A 25,258-nucleotide genomic window follows, 5' to 3' on the forward strand; every position below is an offset into this window, starting at 1 on the left:
CACCATCACTGAAGCTGTGTTCTTTAAAAAAGGCAGCAGTTGCTACTGGATGTTGTAATCAGCCTCCTCCACTACAAGATCATTAAGCAAAATCTGAGTACAGCACCCTGCTCTCCCTGGGGGCAAGAAGTGAAATTACTTGTTTCTGGATGCCAAAGGACTTGGGAATGAAATAGATGCTGAATCATCCAGCCTTGCCAGCACTGGGCATTCACAGAGGCAGAAGAGCTGGGTCCTGCAAAGCTCTGATTTTGAGTTTAGAGTACCTACAATGAGGAAGACTCTTCAAGTTTAGTATTTCAAAGCTAGGGTCTACAGTGGGTAATCACATCTGTTTGCATATCCTGTTTTCCCCTTGCCTCGAGTTCTTCCTCTGTAAAACACTGGGCTGATCATATCCACATCTCAGTGGAAAGTTAGAGGAATACAGAATTGTAAGGTTAAGGACCATAAGGCACTGACATCAGTGACAGCTTTTTCAAGTACCCAAAACACCTGGCTTTTTCCAAGCAGGTTACATTGGGATGTTTTTTTTTTCAGCACAGAAAAAACACTTTTTCTTTGACTTCAGCGATTTCTCTTAAGAGAAAATGACTACTGAAAATCACTATTGTTTCTGTCATCAATCCCTAGCAACTTGCTACAACGGATGGCTGCCCAGAGAGGTTGTGAAGTCTCCATTCTCGGGAAAATCAAAACCAAACTGGAAGTGAACCTGAGCAACCTAGTCTTGCTGATCATTGATTTGAGCAGGAGCTTGAAGATCATCATCAAGAGGTTCCTTCCAGCTTCAGCTATGCCCACCATCCAGTGTTGCTCTGCCAATTTCTAGAGCACAAAGGTACCTGAGATAAATCTTCGGAAGTGTTAATTCATCCAAAAGACAAGAATCTTCTCTGCCATCTTAACAGTGAGAAAAATCAAATTGTAAGACATTACTGTACTTAAAAGCAGCATGTCATAACTGCAGCATTTACCCAGGAAAATAAAACAGGTATGGCTGATGTTTCTTTTGATTATAAAACAGTCTATATTTAAAAACATGTCATCAACAGGATTATTTGTAACTTCTGGACAAAGCTGCAAACATTTATCAAATCTTTTCATTTGTTTGTTCTTTCCAAGCTGGTTTGGTCACAGACCAATACTCTCCAGAAACTGTCCATGGACAGTCACAGCAGAACTCCACACTCCTCAGTTCCCACACTGCATGGAAAGCTAAGTCTCTCTGCTTTCACTTGCACCACACTTAGGTGTCAGCAAGGGAACTCTTGGTCTCCACATACTCAAGTGCTGCTCTTTTAACAGCCAGGACACGTTCTTCTGTACCAAATTTCTTCTCATAATCCAGGTAGCGTTTGAAGAAGAATTTCATCTTCTTTGGTGCCAAGCTCAGGTGTATGACCCTCTCAAAGATGTCTCTGCAAGAAACCAAAGTGATTCAAATCATGTTTGTGACAGCACTCAATATAGGCCCTGTACCATGTCTTTTAACAAAGAGCAGAAAGTCTGGGGGGGAAACATTCAGGGGAAATTGCTGCGAAGCGCTGGTGCTGGAAGAAAGAGATTCCTGACAATTGGCCAAAATCTCGAAGTAGAAGCCTTCTACTTGCTTGCTGAACACTAAGGCTGCTGGTCAACTCAAACAAAAGATCCAGACACTGCATTGGACCATGGATTCATTAAGTGGATGTGGGAAATTACTTCATTTTTTCACCTCTCAGGAAAAGAAACGGAAAAAATATGTTTTTCCATTTTTATGTTACAAAGATTGATTATTCAAGATTGATTTCACCCTTCAGATATAAGGCACTCCCTGCAGAAGGACAGGTGAACCTCAGTGCAAGGCTTCTATTTCTGTCATGCAAGCCACAACTTACAAAACAGTTCCCCTCTGCCCTATGGAACTTTTTGGAGTCTCCTCAGTCCCAGCAAGAATAAGCACTTCCACACATCCCAGTTTTGGAAAAAAAAAAATCCCCTTTTTCTGCTGTGGGAAGCCCTATACAACCTCACACTGCAGGGTACCTCTGCTCTTCTTTTCAGGTGTGTTCTGCCCCTTCCCAGCCTGCTGCACCACAGCTCACCGGATTTCCTTCTGGCTGCCATGCTTGATCATGATATCCATGTAGATGGACCAAATGTCTGTCCTCTTGGGATAGCTGCTGAGGGTGCTCTCAAAGAGGGCCTTGGCATGTTCTGTGTCCCCAGAATGGAATTCCAGCTGTGCAAACCTTGAAATGACATCCACATCTGGGAAAAGTAATGACATGTTAGGGTATCACAGCAATTCTCTTCCACATGATCAAACAGGAGTGAGAATTACACAGAACAGAGGCAGGCACAGACAGCACCATCTCTACCCAGAGACAAAAGATTCTCTTGTAAAGAGGTTCTAGACTGAGGTGGGATCAAAGTGGGACACAGAAGAGTCACAGTTCACTTCCCATTTCAGCTCTCTGCGGAAGAGGAAGGTTTATTTTTAGATTCATCATGTATCATGCAGCACCCATGGGCAGTCCCAGAAACCTGAGCTTAGACCAAGTGAACTTTTCTAGAGGGCTGTAAAACTCAAAGCTGCCTTTGATTTGGGTGCTTTGTTTTTGTGCATCACAGTAAATTCTATTTGGTGCCTTTAGCAGAGGTGCATTTAGCAGTGACATCCAACTTGAAAGTTCCCCACCCTGAGAGTCAGCTGGCTGCACTTTTCACTTACTACAAATGCTGTCACAGGCAGAGATATCAGAGAGCAGCCCATCCCCTGCCTACATTAAGGCCCACACTAAGGCTGGGGCAGAGAGCTTACGTTCTTTGGTGGGCAGAGCCTTGAGAGCACGCTCCAGAAGCCTGTGTGTAGCCTCAGCCTGGCCTTGCTTCAGGAGGAAAGAGGCGAATTTCAGCCACACGGATTTCTCCTGACGAAAACGCTTCAGCATGGTGTGGTACAATTCTTCTGCTTGCTGGAAGGACAGAGCTGGGTTACATCACACATTCATAACAAAGCCTTGTAGGTTTAAGACTTTAATTCTTAGGCTGGGTGTCTCTGAACATTATGACATAAAAGCAAGCATCAATACATCCTTGCCCACTGTCAATCACAACCATTAATTCCAGTTAAGAACAGGACAGGCCCAACATCTGACAGCTGGAAGCTTACACAGCCAGCATTTGCAGTTTACTGGCATGCCTGAATGGGATACATGCCAGGGATCTGCTTGCACTGTCTTACCTTGTACTTCTCAGAACTGGCATAGATGTCACACAGATGCTGGAAGACTTTCAGAGGCTCATTGTATTGAACTGCTCTCTCAAAGACCTTCATCAGTGTCTCCTCAGTGCCATACATGTTCTCCAAGTTCAGCAGAGCTACCCAGACGTTCAGCTTCTCCTGTTCTTCCCTTAAAGCAGATGTCAACAAGAATATTCAGCCTTTCGCCAACCTTCACCAGGTTTTTGCAAACTAACCTACACAGAGTGACTGACTTTTAGCAGGCCTCCAGGACAAGAAACAGGACACACTGCTCCTTGAAACATGATTTTTGAAATAGAGCACAGCAGTTGATTCACACTACAGTCTTTATCATTGTTGTTTCTAATTAAAAACCAGAAAGTTGAGTCAAGAAATCACAATATACTTAACCATGCAGTAGAGATGATTAAAGTACAGCCCTATGGCAAAAACAACAGGAGTTTCACCATTTGTGTCATGTTTTGATTCAAGGACATCACTGGCAGCATTATGCTCTTCCAAACTCTTCTGACTGCCCAGAAGAATGTCTGTGCACTCAGTGACACCTTCAGGAGCTCCTGAGCTCATGATCTGCAGCAGGTCAGTGGTGGTGACTCAAGCCAGACCTTCAAAGGGCCAGCTGACAGTTGCTACCATTTAATCCTTCTGAGCTCGCTAAAACACTCTGTCACTCCCCATACAGACTCATACTGATAATATCAATGTTCTTCCACCACAACTACCCCATCATGATTTATTCTTTGGGGCATAGAGAGTCAAAGCTCCATTATTACCTGAAACTGATTGTCTTAAGTGCTCTCTCTGCCACAGCTCTGGCCTTCTCAATCTCTGTGGCCTGGAGGTGGAAAGCCATGTACTGCAGCCAGAGGATGGAGCTGTTGGGACTGCCCAGCACCAGGCGGTCGAAGTCATCGGCGGACTGGGGCTGCCGGCTCGGGTCCATGAGAGCCGCCTCCACTTTGCAAAGCTCCTTCTCCTTCTTCTGCTTCTCCAGCTCCTTCTCCTTCTTTGTTCGTTTCTTTAGCTGAAAGAGCAAAACAGGAGGACTGAGGAAGGGCAGGCACTTCATGGGGGAATAGGCAGGTCCAGCTAAAGCACAGCCAGACTTCAGTATGTCCAAGGCTAAGCAGTTTCCACAGGAAGAGGTGAGGCCAACTGTTTAAAAGAGGATAAAAATGATAAACACCCCCCACCCCTTCTTACACAGCTCACAGCTCACACCTCAAAGAAGAGCAGCACTACATTAAATTCTTTTTTTTTAAATGAAATTCATTGAGGGACCAAATAGTTTGCTAGTCTGGCACATCAGCTGCAGGATCCACACTTTGTCCTTCCCTCTCATTCTTAGATTTTTACCCTCCAGGCCAGTACTCACCATCACCTTCCTACACTCTGTAAAAATCCGACACAATTTCTCCCCATGTACAACTGGGGTGTGTTGCTGGATCACTAGGGGGACTCAGGTCTAAATTTGGAACTCACAGTGCCATAGTTCTCTGCCTTGTTACCTTGGGCAATAAAGCATCAGCCATGCATTGCCTTTACAGAGGTGAGTTTGAGGGACAGGGGAAATCCTGAAGAGCAAACATGAAAGGAGTTCATGAGTTTGTTTCTGATTTTGCTGAATTGCTCTCACCGGAAAACCTTTCCAAAGGTTATAGCATAAAAGAAGATTCTTTTTTGGTGCTTTTTGGTGTTTTGCTAAATAAGAGGACTATACCTTAAAAGGTTTTTCACCTTCAGGTTTTTCTGTACATTTATGCCACTCAGGAAAGTAAGAAACAGAGCTGACATTTAATAAAAAAAGTTTTGTGTTCATGAAAACATTTGTTTGACTCTAAATACTTATTTATTTAACATGTCAACATGAAAAAACCTGTTTTTCATGCAGCCGTGCTAAAATTTGGCCTTTTCTCCTCTGCTTCAGAGGTATCTGCTACTGAAGTCAATGATCAAAATAACTGAACAAGTTCTGTGTCAGCTGCCAAAGATGTTCCCTTATGTTAAAAGGCTTTGCTACAGGGCAGACAGACATGCAAATACCAAAACATCACATTACAGCCACTGTGTGGTGTCTCCTGTTCAGACAATACAATTACACAGTACCTTGGACTGCACATCCTCCTCCTCCTCGCTCTCTGAGCTCTCTTCCTTCTGATCCAGCACAGGTATATCCATTGCGTTGTCTTCATCCCACGTGAAGCCCATGGAGACTTGCAGCCTGGGAGCTTCACCAGGCTTCCTTACCTGTTTGGAGGAAGACAGAAAATGCCCTGGGTTTTAATTTCAAGTTTTTTAACTGGGATCAGACAACTGCTCTTTGCTTGTGGCATCTCTCCATTCAGTACTATTGACTTCTTGTACTTTTAAAGTTAAACTTTACACACAAAGTTAAACTTGACACATATCAATAGGGCTAGAAGGTCATTTCAGGCTCATGTTCTCCTCCTAACTTCTCACCGTAGATTTCTTTTTAGCTGCCTCTTCCTCCTGGTCATCCTCTTCCTCCTCACGGTAATATACCTCAATTCCACTGTCATTTTCATCTGCTGGGCAGATCTTCCTCTTCTTTGGCTTTGCCTCCTGCAACTGGAAATGAGTGGATGGTCAAGGGCAACAACTGTGATAATCTTAAAGGCAATTCTGATCACAAAGTAAAGAGCCAGGCAGCAGAGAGAGGGCAATACCCTGGCACAGCATCCCCCTCTACCCTCTCAACCAACAGAGGAGAATAAACCCACACTCATCTACATGGGGTGCAAAGACCAAAGGGACAGGAAACACAGCTGGGCTGTTATCTCAGCTAGCTCCCATCCAAAAGGAATAGTTTTTGATCTCTGTAATCTCCAATGCAATTTAACCTTTTTTTTCCTAGTCTGTATAATTTTTCAGCCTTATCCTTCTGGGATGAGACTGGGATTTTCCCAGTCACTTCAGTATTTGAACTAACAAAGTCCTTTAGCATATCCTGTGCAATCACACCCATACCTGACCACTTTCATCATTTCCTCTTCTCCTTTTTTTCTTCAGCTTAGGCTCTTCTCCTTTTTTCTCATCATCTGTCTCTCTTTTCTCTTCCTCTGCTCTTTTCTCTTCCTCTGCTCCATATTGTGGTAGGCCTAGAGATTCAGGCAAGACACTTGGCATCCCAGTGTCCTCAGGCAGGAGAGAGAGTTCAATATGTTTTTCTTTTCTATTTACCCTGTGGTGCATCGCCAGGAGTAGCAGGACAGAAGAATAAGAAAAAAGTCAGAGCATTTACAATGACTGCAAGGATCTGAACTTCTTTTAAACCTTCCTGTCTTTTATCCTCCTTCTTTCCATCCTCTCCTCTCTTCTAATTCATAGTTCCTTTTAAAGAACATTGGACCTACCCAAGTACTTTGGCAGTGAGCAGTTTTCCTTCAGGCAGGTACTTTTCATATAAGGAATGTTTCTGTACAAAGTATGGGGAAACATTTTGGAACAGAATTCGGCCCAGGAGAGAAGTGGACAATCTGAGAAGAGGAAGAAAACCAAAAATAAGTATTCTACAGCAGGAGGAAAGAAAAATAAAGTGCATTTGTGGCACAATCAGTTCTATGAAGTGTCTCACTAACTTTCCCTACTTTAATTTCACAGGCTCAGCACAGTATCCATGACATTTTGATTCCCACAAATAATTCATTTTGCAACCTCACGTTATACCAGGGACCATCCCCAAACAAGATTCCACAATTGTACACTCAAAATAAGTTCTCCAAGTCTCATCATTTGCCAGAATAAGTTTCTCAGGTTACTCACCCAAAGAAAACACCTGATGGAGTGATTGATTTGACATAGCCTCTCACTAGCTGGCCTTTTTTAACATCCTTAATACTTGTTATTTCAATATCCTCCACTTTGCTATTTATCTTTGGATTTAGCCTAAAAGAAAAGAGAGGTTAGAAGTTAAAGCACTCATCTGAATAATTCACATTCTGCTCTGGACAGCAGAAAATACATCAGTATTAACAACAGCTAGTACTCTCTGGAAACCACATTGGACCAGAGGCACCCTTCTGTTTATTGAAATGTACTAATGGACTACCTGCATCTCTGCCAAGCTCTACCTAGCATTAGGGAATACACATGCTGCTGCAAACAGAGCCAAACACATCAGCCTGGCTTTCTCCAACACTAAGAAAATGAGGAGAGCAAAATGCTGTCTGAAATTTTGCACAGCATTTGCTTGGTATTTTCCCCACTTATTTTTAAGATACCTAATTCCACACTTTTGTTCCATAAGGAAGACAAAGCAAGAGGCTCAGTTTTAAGAGACATTTTGGGCTAAGTCTATTATTTAATCAAAACTGTTAAAATCCAGCTGAACATTGAAACATAACATGCTTGTATTGCAAATTCAGTGGTAGAACTTTCTTCCCAAATAAGCAAACAAAAAAGATAAGGCAGGCCTAGAAACTGTAACAAACAGAACTTAAATCTGAACCCACTAGAGCAGCTTTATGTTAAGTGTTTGCTGATTCACAGGAAAAAAATCTTTCTGAAGTAGGAACAAGTATCACCCCTTACAAAAATGCGTTTCTTTTAACACTTCTCACTGATCTTCCCAAACAAATCACAAGTGTATCTCATGATCATTTTTTTCACTAGTAGGAGATTAACAGACTAGAGAGATGACACATACCGGGACTGCCGGAGAGACAACTGGATTTTACCATTCTCATTGGAGAGGATGTAGCACCTGCATGGCAGAGGTGGGGGAGAAAACAGAAAGGTTTTTTACACACTAAAATAAGCCACAGGTGGAAAATAAATATTTGCAGTAGCAGAAAAAGAAACACTCTGTTCCTTTAAGGACTTTCTATCTAATACAAACCAGCATGACACAACAGTTCATAAAACTACATAAAGGACTTTTGAAACATGTCTATTTGATTTACTCAGTCTCTACTGCCAGTACAAAAGAGTTAAAGATTATTACACCTGAAATCACTTGGCCTGTTGCACTCTCCAACATTCCCAAAAAGTATGTGAAGCAGGGAAATGCAATTGCTTGTGCAAATGTAGAAACAACTCAATTGCCAAACAGCCCACAGAACCATTGCAAAGCTGGGATGCCTGGCTACCCTTAGCCCCATCAGCACCTTAGCTAACAGAGTAATTACTCTCAAAAAGACAGGCCATGAAGGCAGCTGAAGAGGGGCTTCTTCATAAATGAAAACTACAAGACTTTCACCCAAGCCTTTACAAGGGAAGCATCACTTCTTAGCCCCAGACTGACCTTATGGTCTGGCACTACCTCAAGACAGTAAAAAGCCTGTCACTGAAGGAGGATATTTCTAAGCCTTGCAGCTTGAAGGAACAAGGAAGACAATTACTGACCTGACAATCTTGCCAACTTTGAAGTTCCCCAGAGGATCCTCTGTGTAAGTATCATTCAGGTGAAAGAGGCTGACTTTGCCAGCTTTCCCACCTGGCAGTGCAATGGTCAAGCCAACATGTGGAGTCACCTTTGTTACCATGCCTACAGAGATGGTATCCTGCTCCAGTGACTGAATTCCTGGAAAAGGTGGAGGGAAAGGGCTTGATAATACTTCAAAATATGAAGCAAGAGGTAGTAAGTTAGTGTAGCTAATTTTAGTTGCCTAGTCACATATCAAACCCACAAACTTTTGCTAAGGTGCAGTCTATGCAATCTCTGTTCACAGCCATGTTTGCCTTGGTAGCCCAGACAAATGTAACCCTTAGTTGCACAATTCCCATATCCAGAGTAACTGACAAATGTTGATAAATGTACCACCTCTCATCTGAGATTAGAAAGGAATATGTTCAGAAGGGCTTAGATAAGGGCTCAGTCTGAGACACTAGGAAAGTGATTCTTTATTCTAGAGATCTGACTTCGCTTGTCGTAGATGCTGCTACATCTAGGTCAGGATCCCAGGGGTCAGTTCTGTTCTACAGAGAGGCACAGCTTGGCTCTGGAGTGGAACATCATCTGAGGGGTCAATGCAGGCCCAACTCTGAGCAAAGCATCACATGTGGTGGGGTCCTGCTGTTAAGGCTCACAATACCTGTGAGTGACAAGCAGAGGCATGTTTCACTGGCATCTGTTCCAGTCACTGTAGCTGATATTGCCTGGCCACTTTTAAAGCTCTTTTCTGGATGTTTTAAGACCTGAAATAAAAGACATGTTTACACTTATTTCCAAGAAAGGAAGCTTTGCACAACTCTGACAGTGTTTCCTCTATGAACCTTTACACTTCCTATAAACATCTTTGATGTGCAATTGACTGATAGCTCAGCACTGCTTCAATGGCTCTGCTATCCTGAACTGAACCAGCTACAGGCACAGTACTTGCTTGTTAGCAAGGGGCAGCAATGCCTAAAGGGCAAAGCACTGGGCTATGAGTTCACATGGACATCAGAAAGGTCTGCAGCCATTACTTGTGGCCAAGCATATGGAAAAAAAAAAGTGTGTGTAGCTCACCAGTAACAGCGTCCTTACCTTGGTGTTCAGAGACAGCAGTAGGTGAGGAACTCTTCCTCGAATGTCAGGGGCAACTTCCACCTCCAGCCAGTTTTTGAGCATGTTATACTAAAAAGACACCAAATAAGAGTGTCATGAAGACATGAGACCTTGTGTCATGAAGACATGAGACCCCAAGCATGAGACCTTGGGGGAAAGAAAAACCTTCTCTGGCAGGAATTTTTCACTAATTTTTAAGGCTAAAAAGAACTAGCCCAGCTTGGCTTCTGCACCAAGCAAGAATGGTGGTTTGGATTCTGTTCTTAGAAGCACAACACTGCAGTGGTTCACAGGCAAGTGCACACAGGGGATCAGCAGTGAGTGTACTTTGTGCTGGTGGCATACTCCAAGGCCATTGTACTAGAGCCTGCTGGCAACAAACAGGCATGTCAAAGAGGACAAGTCAGCCTGACTCCACCAAGTACCAAAAATTTTTGTTTCCTTCCTCTACCTTCCCTGTAAGAAGGGGACTGCAGTTGCCACAGGCCACTCTCATAGTTAATGAGGACCACAGTCTTCAATATTTAGGTCTGAGCTAAGGCCCCCCAAGGTCACACCCACTTGCTGTCTCCCCCAGCACACGTTCTAAGAAGACTCTGAGCACACCTTCTTTACAAAACAGGTGACTGTCTGTCCAGCATTGTAGAGTCCAAGTTTCTTGAGGGAACCTTCTTCTTTAAGGTTCAGCATTGCTGTGAATTCCCCTTCTTGTTCACTGTTTGCAAAAGAAGAAAGAGGACATCAGTACAACAGCTTTGGTCTAAAGATGAAGATGGAAGTTAGAAACCATGGGGAATGTGGTGAGCTGGTACTACTGTAACAATGTCTTTCACCCCTCCCCAGTTGCATTTTTTCTGCCAGGAATTCATTCTTCCCTGATCATAAGAGGAAATCTTTCTGACAGAAATAGACACGAGAGAGTCCAGATTGGCAGAACCTGAAGCCAAAAGGACAATCAAAGGAAATCGTGTGCTAAGAGAGCACTGTGATATTTAACACAGCTAAGGACAAGAGAGAGTAAGAGGCCTTGCTTCACTGCACTACATGTGGAGGTCCTTGCTCACAGCCAGCTCCTTCATGAATGAGAGGTACAAGGGATGGAACATCCAAGGATACAAGATCTGTAAAGCATGTGCAGACAGCACAAAGGCCAACACTTACCTTGGTCGAATGCTGAGCTCTGGAATGGATTGTGTGAAGTGTGGATGGGTGATTGGCAGGCACCTAAAGAAGAGGAAAAGGATCAAAGTTTCTCATGATCTCCCCAGGCCCACATTTAATGCCTCTGTACTAGCAAAAAAAACCCCAGGTGCAAGCCCTCTAAAACTGCAAGAGCTTTCCAATTCCAATTCTTCCTATCACTACTGCAGTAGCAATTTAGGCAACCAAAATACCCCAGCACATTTAGTCCCTGGGGCCTGTATTTAAGGTTTCAACAGGATCTTAAAAGTTTAGACATCTTTTTTTCTTGCAATCTATACTCTAGATTAATACAGTGGCACAGGTAGAAAGCTTATTTACTGAAAGCTGGATCTGGGATAGAATATAATAGCAGATTTCCTCTAGCCTCAACTACTCCAGCAAAGGCAGCTGTAACAGCATCTGTTCAGAGGGCCTAGATGACCTGAACTGAAACACAAACTGTTTCATCCTTTGCATTTCTCCAGAAGCAAAACCATGTACATGTCTTCCCACCTGTGAGTATTCACATCTCTGCCTCCAATGACTCGAGCAGTCACTTTCTGTCCAGCTTTCAGAGTGGAAGTAGGAAAAGAGCCTATGGGCACTTCATCCAGGATCCGGGACGCATGGATTGAACCTGTCAGCTTGTCATCAATGGCAACAGTGACGTGGGTGGGTTTGACAGATTTGACGGTACCGGTGACAACATCCCCCGGGGACAGCGAGTGTTTCACAGCAGGCAGCATCTCCTCCAGGGCTGTCTCTGACTCGTTCCGCACCCTCACAAAAACATTCTTCTTGACTGGGCCCTGTACTGCTAACAAGACCCCATGCTTGTTCTCCTTCACGGATTTTAAGGTGGCAGAGATTGTCTGTCCCACCCTGAGTTTCTCCGAGTCGAAGCGGAAGGTGTCGTTGAGGTGGCAGGCGATGGGCACAGCTGCCAGCTGGCCTGTTTCTGGCAGAGACACGATGGCAAAGTGCTCTGTGATGTGCTGCACCACCACAGAGTGCTGCGAGTTCTCTCGGAGCCGCTAGACAGAAATGGACAGACAGAGTGACTTCCCCTGCTGAGATCTGGATTCCCTCCACTCTCTACCTCCCACAGCTCTAAAAGGGGAAACAGCCACCCCTGAAGTTTATTAATCAGCTACAGTTTGCCTGACAAGCAGAAACACACCAACCCAAATACTGAACACATACTCACTCGCTTGGGCCTTTGCTTTAACAGTTCTTCCCGAAGAGAAACAAACACTTCAGATGTGAGGGCATCCACATGAAGAACCAATGCCTTCCTTTTCTCACCAGGAGCAATATTTTTGTCTACAAATGAGAATAAGGAGATTATATCCTGATGACAATGAAGACTTCTGAGCAACTGTGATAGAGCTACATGACAAACATGAAATGTTTAATTCCTGAAGACCAAAGACTGCTTAATTACTATTGTATCTGAACCAAACTAGTACTAAACATATAATAAGTCTATTTAAGAGCAGATTCTTCTAACGTCACTGGCAATGAGGAAAAAAAAGAGAGCTTTGTATTTGGAAAAAGTCTGATCTTTCTTGGAAAAACGAAGTTGATTTTCTGAAGACACTACTCTTAAATAATAAAGACAAGGCTGACTAAAAACAAGGTCAAGATAATATAAAAAAGATTTTCCCAAAATTTGCACAAAATGATCATTGGTCTATCTGTTGCTAAGGAAAAGAAAAAAGAAACCCTTCTGATACAGAAGTGCTGGGGTTATTACTTCTGCTGAAGTTAGAAGTTTATCTTGCTTTCTCTGGTTTATTCATTACTTCAGCAAATATATGTTTGGTTTTGCACAATATGACACTTTAATTTTTTAATTGGAAAATTATGGTCCTGTTTTAAAGTCATTGATTTTTCAAGAAAAACTGGCAGCAATTTCAGATAGGTATTCCTTGGAGTATGCTCTTTCTAAAGGGAGAAGAAAAAAACAAAGAAAGCTGGAGCTTGTATTCATACTTGTCTCTATACAGTTTGGTTCAACTAAGGATCTCTGAGCACAAACTAGATGCCCAAAATATGAGACAAAATTAACAGAGGCACAGGGAGGTTTATATCATATTTTCTGAATCACACAAATGGGCCAGCAAGACATTGGGAAACTTAACTACTCTTCAAGGCCATCCCTACTCTAATCAGACTTCTCCCTATTAGTTTCTCATCAGCAGAATCCATTTTAGGAGAGGTTTCAAAATACAAGACTGAAAACTAACATAAGCAAAGGAAAGACCCTCACCTCCCAAATGGTAGCGGGTGGCAGTTACAGTCAGGCCTGTGACAGAGCTGCCACTGAACAGTGCTGAGCCATCTTCCCTCACATCCTGCACGACCAGATGCACCCTCTTACCAGGCACCAACTCACAAACGCTGGGCTCTCCTAAATAAAGGGAAGAAAAAGTGGGAAATCAGTTTTACTTATGCTGTTTCTTCACAAAACCAAGACAAGCCTTCACATTTATTCAGTGGTACATGAAGCATTTATCTACCTTCATAAGGGAAAACAAAGCCTAGGCTCATGAACCTGTAGAACTACAAAGTAAATTCTAAGAGTTAATCAAAGCAGAAACCCTTTTGTGACATTAAGGACCTAATAATTTTAGAGAGAATATTTTCCCATCTTATACGAACACTGGCACCCAGCATTGCATTTGGAAAAACATGAAAGCAAAACAGATTAACACTAGAAGTACAAAACAGACCAGGCACTTCACAATTACAGAAAACAAACATTAAAAAGTACTGGATATAGGAAGAATCTAAAAAGACAAAGTCAGAATTTGATAAAAACACTAGAAAAACAGCATGTGAGAAAACCCCTGCTGGAGGACCTATAATGCATGTAGGTAAATCTATTTGAACAAACTCACCCTCATGTGAGTACTGTGTTTGGGTTATCACAAGCACTTCACCCAAAATCAATGCAAGAGGCTTAGGAGACTTCAATGAAAAGAACAATTCCTTTGGCTTGTTCCAGCTTTACTTACAGAAAGCCTCTTGACATGGCACACACATCCTTTTTCTAGTAAGCTACTTTGGGAAGTGAAGTCTTTGCTTAAACTGAACTTTCTTCACCTAAATGTTTTTCTTTTCTTTTTCCTCTAGTGCACCTTTTTTTTTTTGACCTGATACCCTTTAGCAGAACATTCCCAATCTTTACCTCTTTTCAGCAAGTCCCTGATTTCTTTCAGCTCCTTGAAATACTGATTCAGGAGGCCAAAGCTCTCTGCAGCAGAATCTCCTGAGCTGCACTCAGACACCTTCAGATTGAGGAGCACACGCTGCTTCTCCTCATCAATGCTCATCACCTTTGCAATCACAGTCTGTCCCACCACAAAGTGGTCCTTGGTGTCTGTCACAAACTTGTCACTCATGCTCTGTGCAAAGGAAACAGAGGGCAAGGTTACTGAGCACAGCTGATACTGACCAACCACCCACAGAGCTGTTCAGCAGGGTTTGAGTAACGACTTCATGTAAATGCATAAGAGAAATTAACAAAGACTAAGAAAAACCCATCAATTAAAATTAATTACTGAGATCACATGAAATCCTTGTTAAGCTTAAGCTCACTTGAATGAAGTGCTTCATTTAATTTTGGAAGTAATTTAAATGGCAAACCTGAACCCTTTTACCCTGCAGCAGGAAGCTGTGCGAATGCAGGACCTGCAGCCCAGTTGCTCCCTCCTTGTTACTGTACCTTTGCTAAAACCATGTTTCAAGCAGCCTGATCACACACATGCTGCTTACTGAAGGGGAGGCACTGCTTACCACTTTAGGTGCCAGTCCTGTCACACCAAAAGGGAACTCCACAAACACTCCAAAGGGCATCACATTCCTCACATAACCAGTCAAGAGCATCCCAGGCTGGATTTCAGAGAAGCTTCTCACAACTTGCTCCTCCTGTACAGCAGAAATCACTGCAGACTTTCTACTCAAGATCTGAACAAGCAGTTAAGAAAAATGGGAAAAGGTGAATGAAAGCAGCACCATGCCAAGCAAATCTCTCAGTGCTGTTAACTATTGGGCTAAAGCACTTGCTGCAAGTTAGAGAGTACAGGAGTGCTAAATGCTGTAATTCCAATTTCTGTCTTGGTCTCCCTTCACAAAAATTTAGCAACTCATGTCTCTTAAACTGCTCAGCATTAAAGATATATGCTTCACAGTAGCAGAAATATCAACTTCCTAACAATTCAGTTCAGATTTTTGATATAAAAACAGCAAATTTTTTCCTAAGGTTGTGATAAGCTTAACAGCCCAGAAGCTCGTTGAGAAAACAAGTCAGCTCACAACCTAATTCTGAAGAGATTTTAGCCCCAGCTGAGCTTCACTTCTAGAACAATTCCTCTTTAAAGTATCATTAGCATGACAGGCACTTCCACTTCACACTAGCTACAGTATTCTTATTTTTGTTGCAGATTCTCTGGAATGCTGAGTGACACCTCCTTCCCCACACTTTGTTTGCCAGGTTGAGGTGGCAAAGGATACAATGTGCTCTCCCTTGTCACTTAGATACAGAACTCTGGGCAGGACATCTCCCTCTTGAAGACAGTGCCACAGGAGCTTGGAGGTAGCAACAAAGTCAGAGAGGTGCAGCATGGGGATCCAGGCTACCACATTGTCTTCATCTTCTAAGATGGAAACTTCTAAACCATTATCTTTCTTCTTCAAGATTTTCACATCAACCATCTGAAAAGAGAACAAGTAAAGTGATATAAAATTCCAAGTGTTTTTGAACTCATCTCTTTTGATGCACAGGGGATGGGATGTGATGTGTTGCAGGGGATCTGACATTGCCTCCCAGCTATACATGAAAAATTCTCACATCAATAGGGCTGAGCTAAGAAGCATGGCAACACTGCAGGTAAAATAAAAACTAATTCTCAGCTCCCAGAGAAATAAAGAGCTGGAAACATTCTCTTGGTTGTGACTTTTCATTTGAAGGGTGAAGGGAGTAATTTCATCAAGACTAGAACTGTCCTGTTCCTGCATTAGCAATATCTGCAGGGAGTTGGAAACTGTTCATTGCAAAAACAGAGAAACACTTCAAATTTCTCTAAAGCTGTTCTTTTCCAGGGAGCAAAAGCAGCTGGTTTTGGAGCAAGAAAATCAGCAGCATCCAGAAAATAAAAAAAGAGGATTCCACCTTTGGAGTAAGAGCACTAATTGGTACCTCCAGAGGGACTTTCCTGTTATTCCTTTATCCTGACCTCTGAAAACTGAGATACCATTTTTGATCCAGGAGGTCAACCACAGAGTAAGAAATGCACATTTAATACTAGTTCCTGATTGCTGTAAGCTTCCTTGAAGCAAAATTGTTCAAAGTGATACCAAATCATATGGAAAATGAGTAGGAAAAGGCTAAAAAGGAATCAGCCACTAAATCCAATACCTCTCCTAGTTGGTACTTCATTTCCTGTTTCTCCTTTGGAGTACATTTCCATTTGTCCTCAGGGCCAGGCTTGCTTGATAATCTGAAGGACAACAAGAGTCTTTCCTGCTGAGGCTCACATTTTAAGACCATTACTTTAAGAACCTGCAGGGAAAAAAAATTTATAAAACACAAGTTAAGTTCAGCTGACCCTCCTCAGTTTGCTACCACCTATAAAAGAAGACAGGGACATACACAGTACACTTTTCTCTCACACCTGAGGATAGCAGGCCAGTGCTAGAACTTAACAAGTTCAACCACAGACAAATGTCCTTCTGATCACAGGAAAACAGAAGTATATAATCATTAAATGATCTTCTGAAAGTATGTACCAGGTCTGTAGCAGAGTTGAGAATAAAATCCAGATCTGCAGTCAAATTCTGACTAGAAAATTACCTTTCTCCTAAGCCAACCAAAAAATAACAAGATTAAAGACAAAGAAAAGCACCAGAAAAAATAATGAAGAGGGTTGAGATCTCTGTAACTTTGCCCACAACAAAAACCAGAACTGTGAATAACACAGTTTCTAAAGTGCCTGTAATTTGAAACCAGCAGGATAACCAGAGTAACACTGAGGCAAAAAACGTTATCCTTATGATTCTGTCGTAAAAGTTTTAACTTCCAAAGAAGAGCTGCCCCTTTAACAGCCTACCCTGTTTCAATGGAGCACAACTAATAAAGTGAAAGGACATAAACATCTCCTGGTGTAGCTGGTCCCTCAGGAAAATCCACATTGAAGCCAACTGCAGATTTCTCTTTCACATTAAAACACATGACACAGCAGACGTAGATTAATTACCTGGCCTTCATAGAAGACTTTATCTGGACAAGATATGGGTTCTGAGCCCAGCTCATTCTTGGGTACCAGACCTTTGACATCATTGTAGAACTTCACAATGCAGCCAAACTCCCTTGCACACACTACAAAGCCATGTGTGATCAGGCCTGGCTTTGCATCTTCGTAATTTGAGAGGATTGGAAGCTTTGACTGGACGAGACTTTTCTTTAGAGTAAGGATCAGCTTCTTTCCTCCAGGATTACACTCTAGCACCTGCAAGAATGGAGTACAGAGGTTCAAAAAGCATGTCTGTCCTTGCCTGATCAATTCAGCTGCTACATACTCAGAAGAGAAAAGTGCAAAGCAGCTGAAGACCCTGTCTGGCAGCTCTCACCCGACACTTGACTTCATCTCCTATGCTGAACTTCTTCTCAGGCTGCTTCAGGATCACATCAGAGAGATGGAGGGATGGCACAAGTCCTCTAATCCCATCAGCCACTTTCACCTGCATCCCAATGGGCTTTAGAGAGAGCACTTTGCCCTAGGAGCCAAAATAGGAGAAAACATTGGTAAACTCAGCATGAAAAGCAGACTGTGGTCAGGTAGGAAACAGCCAAGACACTACAACACCTACAGTCACCAAATCTAATCACATTCAAAAATAAGTAATCTTAGATCAAACTACATTCCACTCAACTAATCTGACCCTTTAACTTTTATATACTTCATCACGTTGTTGTACAGCTTGTACAGCTTCTTTTCTTTAAGCACAGGCTACTTCTGCAAAATCCCTATTGATGCCAGCAAACTAAAATTGTTTCCAGAGACATATCCAATACAGCCATGATTCAGACATAAAAATCATAATGAGTAACTTTCAGCCCAACAGTTCACTATGATTGTTCAACCATGAACTTTTACTTTGACTACATGACTGCAAGGCAAGTTTTCATTTCTTTCACTCAAGTCTTTCTAAAATACACTTATGGCAACAAATAAATGACTGACCATAGATAAAATTTGATTGCCTTTGCCACATCATGAATAAAAACATGAACAAAATGGAAAGAGTATTACATTCCATTAATCAAGTCCTGCAAGAGAAGGTTTTTCTCATTTTCATCTCACTAGTTTGGATCAGAAGTTGGACACACTGATTAGGCAGGAGTGCACATTGGCAAGATCACTGTTTGAAGTATAACATGCTCGGGTCCTTCAGAAGCTCACCTGCAGCACATCACCTGTGTGGATATCCTGGTACTGCAGAAACTGTGCTTCAATAATCTGGCTAGAGAAGAGACACAAAGAGACCAGTGAGTCATCTTGAAGGAAACTCAGGATAAGACAAGACAGTCCCATCTCTGACTTGTCCCAAATATCCATTATTCCATACATTGCCCAGTGTTCTACAACTCCAGAGCTGTGTTTTACTCCAACTGACCAATCTCCCAAAACAGCTCTTAGGACATAAAGTTTAGGGAGGTTCACCATGCTCCATTCCAGGTGACAGTCACACAGTTATGGCCCCATGATAGGAGAACCCATTATCTGCTTTGCTTAAAGCCACAAAGTTGGAAGTACTAAGAGGGACTTTATAATACAAATGAGCTGCAAGATCAAGGCTCGATTTCCTGCTGAGCCATGGTCTTCTGACACAATCATAGCAGAACTAATTTACCCTCCTTGTGCCTCAGCTCACCAGCAATACTGGTGGTGTCCCAACTCCACAGACTATAGGGAATATGTGCAGGATGCTCAGACAACCTGATGTGCCACAACATAGATAGAAGTCAAAAGCCCCAAATGGCAAGTTCCAGTCCAGCAAAGCAGTGTAACTTTCCACTCTCAAACACCTTTCTAATTCTTCAACCTGTTTTCTGGAAGAGTCTGTCATACTCACTTCTTCAGAGATACAATACACATCTCATCCATCAGGCTGTAGTCAATGATCCGACATTTATGTTTGCAACCTTCCTTAAATGCTTCAGGTTTAAAGGATTTTCTGGTTTTTGAAAGATGCTTCAACTAGAAAAAAAGGAATTACAAGTGAGTGTTTGGAAAGTGAAAGCACTGATATGGGCCTTAGGTTGAAGTGCCAGCATCTGACAAATCTGTTTCTCTAACATTCTCTTTGTGCAGGTTTCACCAGCTCTTCCACAACAACCCTCCTACATTTAAATTCAAACAAGGGGATGTATCATTTAACAAACACCTGGCAAGCTATCTTAATTTTACTGTATTGCCTCACAAAGAGGATAAAGGCAAAAAATCAAACCCTCTCCCAGCCCCCTTTCCCAGCAGGCTACGATAGATATGGAGGACTTGCCTCACCAGCCTGGCACTTACCCGTGCAAATGCCAGAGTGCCATCATCAAGCTCAAAGATGGCCCCAAACTGTTTGTAGAAGGCTTTCAGGGTGGCCTCCTCCAGCACAGCCCCCATGAGCTGCCCGGGGAGCTGCCGTGGGGCTCCCCCGGCGTGCAGGAAGGGCGGGCGCAGCGTGAGCCGCACCGCGCGCGACGTGGGGTGTACGGACAGCACACAGGCCTTCACCTGGAACACAGAGTGCTCACTGAACAAAAGGGGAAAAGGCACCTCACTCGTGCTCATGGACATTCTGCTTGCTACCTCAACTCTCTGTCCACATGCAAGCATTTTCCAGTATTGCTGCTAAGACATCACTCGCTTCTAACAGCCTCACCAAGGAGGGATTTTTGCTTTTGTCTGTTTTTTATGGACTAGACTGGTATCAATGCAGGGAGGGGAACATGACCACACAACTCATGTTTCTATCCCTTGCAATTCTCCAGACTTCCCAAATAAATCTTCCAGGAATGGCTTTGTTCTTTACAGCTTCAAAGCAGTCACAATAGTAATTCAAGTAAAAGATATGAAAGAAGCTATCGGCCTTAAGATTTCAGAGATAATTCCACAGAAATGTTGGAGAAGGTAAGAGATGTTGTAAGCAACATAACAACTCCAGGCATCCTCCACCCTCCTTACCACTTGATCTGGAGAATAGCTCATGGATTTCTCTGGGTCCATGTGCATGAAATCCACAATGCCAGTGAAGTAAGACAGAAAAGTCAGTTTCAACCCAAGCGGGGCCACCTAGAAAGGGGAACGAAAAGATGCCAAAAAAATTTCCACACTCAATTTTCATGCAGCACAGACAGCAATTCACACATTTCAAAAAATGGCACTGTCAGTGTTAATCAACAAGCACATCACAAGAGACAGAAAAACTGCTAACAATTCTGCTTTGCACACTGTTGAAAAAACAATCCTTCTGGTTTTTTTATAATGCTGTGTGTACTCTGAAGACTACTGCTATCCTGCTGAATACTTTAGCAGTAAAGGCCAGAAAACACAAAATGAATCCTGTTCTGCTTCAAACTCCATCAGCAGCTCCAGCCTGAAGCCTTTATACTCAGGGCATCACAACCAGAACTGAGATCAGACCTCAAGTGAACGCAGTAGAGGGAAGTGTCCAGCAGATTACGTTTGCTACTGCTAAATAATTGAGACCAACCAGAAATTTTCCAGGTCATAAACTCTCATCTCTGCTTCACCTGTTTCTTACCTTCAACAACATTCAAAAGACCAACCCAACAAAAGCAACCCAAACCAAGCTTACCTTCTGCACTCGAGCTTTCACCACCAGCCCTGGCAATAAATTAGAGAGTGCCCAGTTCTGTCGCTCTGTGGCAATGGATGCAGCCACCTCTGATCGATCGATGGACAAACAGACAACCCTGCCCTCATTCTTCACTTCCACAACCAGGCAGTTCAGGTTCTGGCCTATTTTCAAGTCAGGCCCTACAAAGATAAGTCACAGCATAAAACCTCTAGCAGGAACACTCAGTATTTCCTCCCACTCATTCAAAAGATTTTACAGAGTTCCCTCTCAATCTGTGTGAAGTTTACTGCAGCAGGAACACAGTCTGTCAGATCATGGGCTGAAACACAAAGGTTTGTTGCAGACCAGCCACAAAACTGCTGTTTGCAGCAACCTGCAAAGACTCCACCTTGACCCAATCCCACCAAGGTGCACTAACACCACAGATAAAATAAACTCTAATCCCTGTCATTCTACACCTCCATTTTAACCCATCAGATTCTCCTGCACTGCTTCTTACCTTTCTTGGCTGCTTTGATGTAATTTTTGGCTTTCTGATGAGGCAGGAAAGCATGAGTTCCAGTGACACCAATATCTATGAGGTAGCCATGGTCTTCCACACTCAACACAGAACCAGAGAGCAGCTGTTGGGAGAAAAGCACTGCAACTCAGCAATGTAATGAAACAGCTGGGTCTTTAATGAATCAACGTATGGTATGAGATTCACCACCCAAGTACTCCCTTGTTTTGAATGGACAGAGAACTGAGCTTTTCAGAGCAAGAACTACATTCTTTCTTATTACACAGTTCACCTAACAGTGAGGACTTAACTCTACTTTTATCTAGCTATACATATAAGGAGCTCACAAACTAGTAGAAAATAATTGTGATGCTCAAGAATAACAGGTGTATATAATAATACAGCTGAAAACACAAAACAAACAACCAAGCACCTCTGCAAGCCATGTTATATATTACTCTCTGTAAGAATTAAAAAGAAACCTACTCAGAAAGAAATCTTTAAATAACTTGGCCATATTGAAACAGAATAAAGTTAGTTAATTTCATGAATGACAACCTGGAGACAAGAACTAAACCCACCCTCTCCTCACAGGTCATTTCCATGGTGGGAGCAGCTCCACATTCTGCCCTGATCCCATGTAAGGACAAACTGAAATGTAAGAGCCCAGAGAGGCTTTGACAGACCCAGACAACTTACCATGCCTGCTGCTAGTGCTGTAGAGTTCAGGCCCTTGTTGACTTTCTTGGGGTCAATCGATAACTTGACACTGCGGCGTCCATCGTCCCTTTTCTCAATGCTGGTCACGATGCACCTGACCAGTGTCCCTGGAGAAAACAGGTCTGGGAGAGAATTCAGCTCCTGCCCAGCAACATGATCAACAGAGAAACATACAATTTTTACAATGTTAAATAACATAAGGCTAGAATTTGTTATTGAAGCAGATTTTGAAAACAAAAACCCATAAGAAAGTCCTGTTTCTCTGTCAACACTTCAGGAACAGGCAGGAAATGCCACAAACACCAGGATTCCAACAGAGAGGCAGAGATGACACTATGTCATGTCAGCAAGACTGAGAGGCTTTGCTTAAAAACACTCTGTGGGCTGGAGTCAGGAGAGTGCAGCTGAGGAAACATCTACAGAGCCAACAGTGACCATAACCCAGCCTCCCCCTTCAGCAGGGAAAAACACCACCAGCAAAGGGGTAGTGATAATCCCACATTCCACAGCACCTCGGGAAAACTTAGGCACTGTGGACACCAGACAGACAGGGCACCTGATTATTTCATTTTATTTTATTCTAGCAGTCAGCTGTTACCAGGAAATTGCAAAGTTTGCTTGGAAAACCAAGTTCCTAACCAAGGTTAGTCAACACCAGGCTCCTAAGCAATACCTCAGGGTTGCTTCTGAGGTATTAACAACACTCTGTAGCTCCAAGCACAAATCACAGCCCCAGTCCCAGATCTCACCTCCAGGACTTCTCCCTGGGCCACCTGCTTGGTGAGCAGGTTGCTGTAGGCATCGCTGATCTGCGTGACCGGCACAAACCCAGAGAGGCCGTTGGGCAAACTGATGGTGAGCTCGTAGTCACTGACCTCTTTGATACAGCCAAGGAGCAGCATGCCCTCACTGAGTGCCTGGGAGAGCAGGAAAAATAGCTATGGGTATCTTGGCAAGTCAGTCATAACAGGGGGATAGGCAGGTAAGTTCTGTACTGGATCTCAGATGTATTTGGCAGTTTAGGGATGAAAACCAGGAAAAATAGCATACTATGGGTATCTTGGCAAGTCTGTAACAGGGGGATAAGCAGGTAAGTTCTGTATTGGATCTCAGATGTATTCGGCAGTTCAGGTAAGAAAAACATGCCATTTTTATATAGCCCAGCAAAGAGAGGCACACAAAATCAAACATTTATGCACCAACCTCAATTGTGAGTGGTCCAATATTCATAACATCGTCTTTAACAGCAGCTTTAACAGTTTTGTCTGCCTTGAACCTTTTCGGCTTTTCTTGATCCTTCTGGCTTCTTTTTCTTTTCTGGGATTTTTCTTCATGTTGAACCTAAAGCAGATTACAAGCACAGAAGGTTAAAAAATAAAAGTGGACAAAAAACCAAATTTTGCGCTATGGCAGAACTCTGCTGCCATGAATAAAATACTGATTTAGACAAAAAAAAAGAAGCATCTTGCTAACTGCTGTCTGTCTACATGCAAGTCTTCCAAAGTACCTCCTTTGGGCTGAGGCTGATCATTTATAAAGCTCAATCTTGGGAACAGAAAAGAGAGGTGCAAGAGATCTGCACCACACTCTACCAACAGAAAGACCAACTTAGCCTGCATCCAGTAACACTAGGCTCACCATGCAGCACCTTGGGATGAGATGCTTGTGGGAAGTTTAAAAGCTACAGCCTGATCAGTAATTCTGACTGAACTTTCTCAGTCATCATATTCAAGATGTAACAGGTATCAGAGATCAGGAGGATGGGATGTCAACAGACATCTGTTTTTGGGAGGCCCTTCTGAAGTTTACCGTAGAAGTAACAGGTAGAGAGGGCTGCAGTCAAATTCTGGCAGTGGAAGAGCTCTGAGAAATTAACCAAGAGCATGCAAACAACATACATCAAACAAATTGTCCCGCTCTGACTTTGGCTTGGGTGTTTTTCCCTCTGCAGGTTTCTTCTGGATGCCCCCTCGAGGAAAGTTTTCTTCCATGGATGCCATGATTGCACTGCTCTGGGACAAATGACAAAGCAGAAATGAAACATGCAGTTATTGTGCTTGTTCCTCACAAATACTGAGGTGATATGAGTGACCCCAAAATAAGAAAGACTTTGGATGGCTGCTCTAGCTAGTCAGGGACAAAACAGAAACTCACATCCAAATGGATTTAACACTTGACTACAATGAAGCGTTGCAATGGTCATACTATATATAAATGCATATTATATAAAATATGCACATCCATAATACTTTTTACTACTGCACAGTTCCACTGAAGTATTACAGTATTAATTTTTAATGTACTTTGATACATCACACATATATTCATAAAACTGCTTTAACCATATGTTGCCCAAACCAGTCTGTATTATATTCAGTGGCTGAATTTACCAGCTTCAGTCATCAAGGAGAAAGCTGTGAGCAACACACTAGATAAGCTTGGCCTGCATTTTTACTTTTTGAACGCTAGTTATTAATTAATTACTTATGATTAATATGACTTGCTACCTCTTTGTCTAAGCCATAAGTATACATATAAAAAATAGGTGTTTAACCTTACTATTTCAATCAATAAACAACACCTTGCTTATTAGGACGTAATTCTCTTCTTACTATCACTAATATATAAGAATAAGTAAAAGTAGTTGCAAGTCATATTTTGCAAGTTGCAAGTAATTATTATTGCTTATGGCGTTTATATTATTCCTTACACCATTGCTTATTATTAGCCAACAGTACTTCTACAAAAAACAGCGCTGAACCCCTATGCTGTCAAACTTCAGGCAAGCTGTTAGACACACAAAGCTTCTTTAAATGGAAAGCACACGATAAAGCGAAAGCCGTCAAGGCACGCTTCACCTCGGGGCTCGCTGGGGAACACACACACACCTCCCACGGCAAGCAACCGAGCCGGCCCCGCTAGAGCGGGCAGGGCTGGCATCTTACCTGCCCGGGGCCGCTGCCAGGGGGAAGCGCGGGATGGGGACGGTTCCCGGACGGGGATCGGGATCGTTGCCGGGATCGTTCCCGGACGGGGATCGGGATCGTTGCCGGGATCGTTCCCGGACGGGGATCGGGATCGTTGCCGGGATCGTTGCCGGGACGGGGACGCGCGCACGGCAGCGGGAGGCGCACGCGGCGCCGGCCGGAAGCGGCACACGGGGCTGAGGGCAGAGGGCGCCCGGAAGTGGCGCAGCCGCGCCTCAGCGGGGAGGGGGCGG

The 25,258-nt window shown here is 43.1% G+C and overlaps 1 protein-coding gene across 1 annotated transcript; it reads right to left on the reverse strand.

Moving 5' to 3' along the window:
- Positions 1-1,006: 1,006 nt before the first annotated feature.
- On the reverse strand, positions 1,007-25,140 carry PDCD11 (programmed cell death 11). The gene is made up of 36 exons (XM_059476815.1): positions 24,984-25,140; positions 23,937-24,045; positions 23,242-23,379; positions 22,788-22,955; positions 22,018-22,179; positions 21,319-21,442; positions 20,817-20,998; positions 20,183-20,290; positions 19,526-19,732; positions 19,080-19,204; positions 18,407-18,467; positions 17,574-17,720; positions 17,201-17,452; positions 16,363-16,506; positions 15,459-15,659; positions 14,742-14,912; positions 14,134-14,350; positions 13,213-13,353; positions 12,148-12,263; positions 11,454-11,974; positions 10,920-10,982; positions 10,365-10,473; positions 9,738-9,827; positions 9,304-9,406; positions 8,615-8,792; positions 7,917-7,973; positions 7,034-7,156; positions 6,625-6,747; positions 6,239-6,452; positions 5,711-5,839; positions 5,357-5,497; positions 4,024-4,274; positions 3,230-3,398; positions 2,807-2,960; positions 2,088-2,253; positions 1,007-1,421 (listed from the first exon to the last, which is right to left on the reverse strand). Exons 2-36 carry the CDS (start codon positions 24,036-24,038, stop codon positions 1,250-1,252), a joined length of 5,529 nt encoding a protein of 1,842 aa, XP_059332798.1. The 5' UTR covers positions 24,039-24,045; positions 24,984-25,140; the 3' UTR covers positions 1,007-1,249.
- Positions 25,141-25,258: the final 118 nt, after the last annotated feature.

Source organism: Ammospiza nelsoni, chromosome 8, assembly GCF_027579445.1.
Source record: "Ammospiza nelsoni isolate bAmmNel1 chromosome 8, bAmmNel1.pri, whole genome shotgun sequence".
In the NCBI taxonomy this organism is placed as follows: domain Eukaryota; kingdom Metazoa; phylum Chordata; class Aves; order Passeriformes; family Passerellidae; genus Ammospiza; species Ammospiza nelsoni.

Bases quoted from the DNA above. Each gene is read 5' to 3' on its own strand.
- PDCD11 (XM_059476815.1), bottom strand. From the start codon at position 24,038: ATGGCATCCATGGAAGAAAACTTTCCTCGAGGGGGCATCCAGAAGAAA. The intron at 16,507-17,200 runs GTAATTAATCTA...TTTTCCCTGCAG, and splicing joins AAGTCTTCTATGAAGGCCAG to GTTCTTAAAGTAATGGTCTT. The intron at 13,354-14,133 runs GTAAAGATTGGG...CCCTTTATTTAG, and splicing joins CAGGGACTTGCTGAAAAGAG to GAGAGCCCAGCGTTTGTGAG.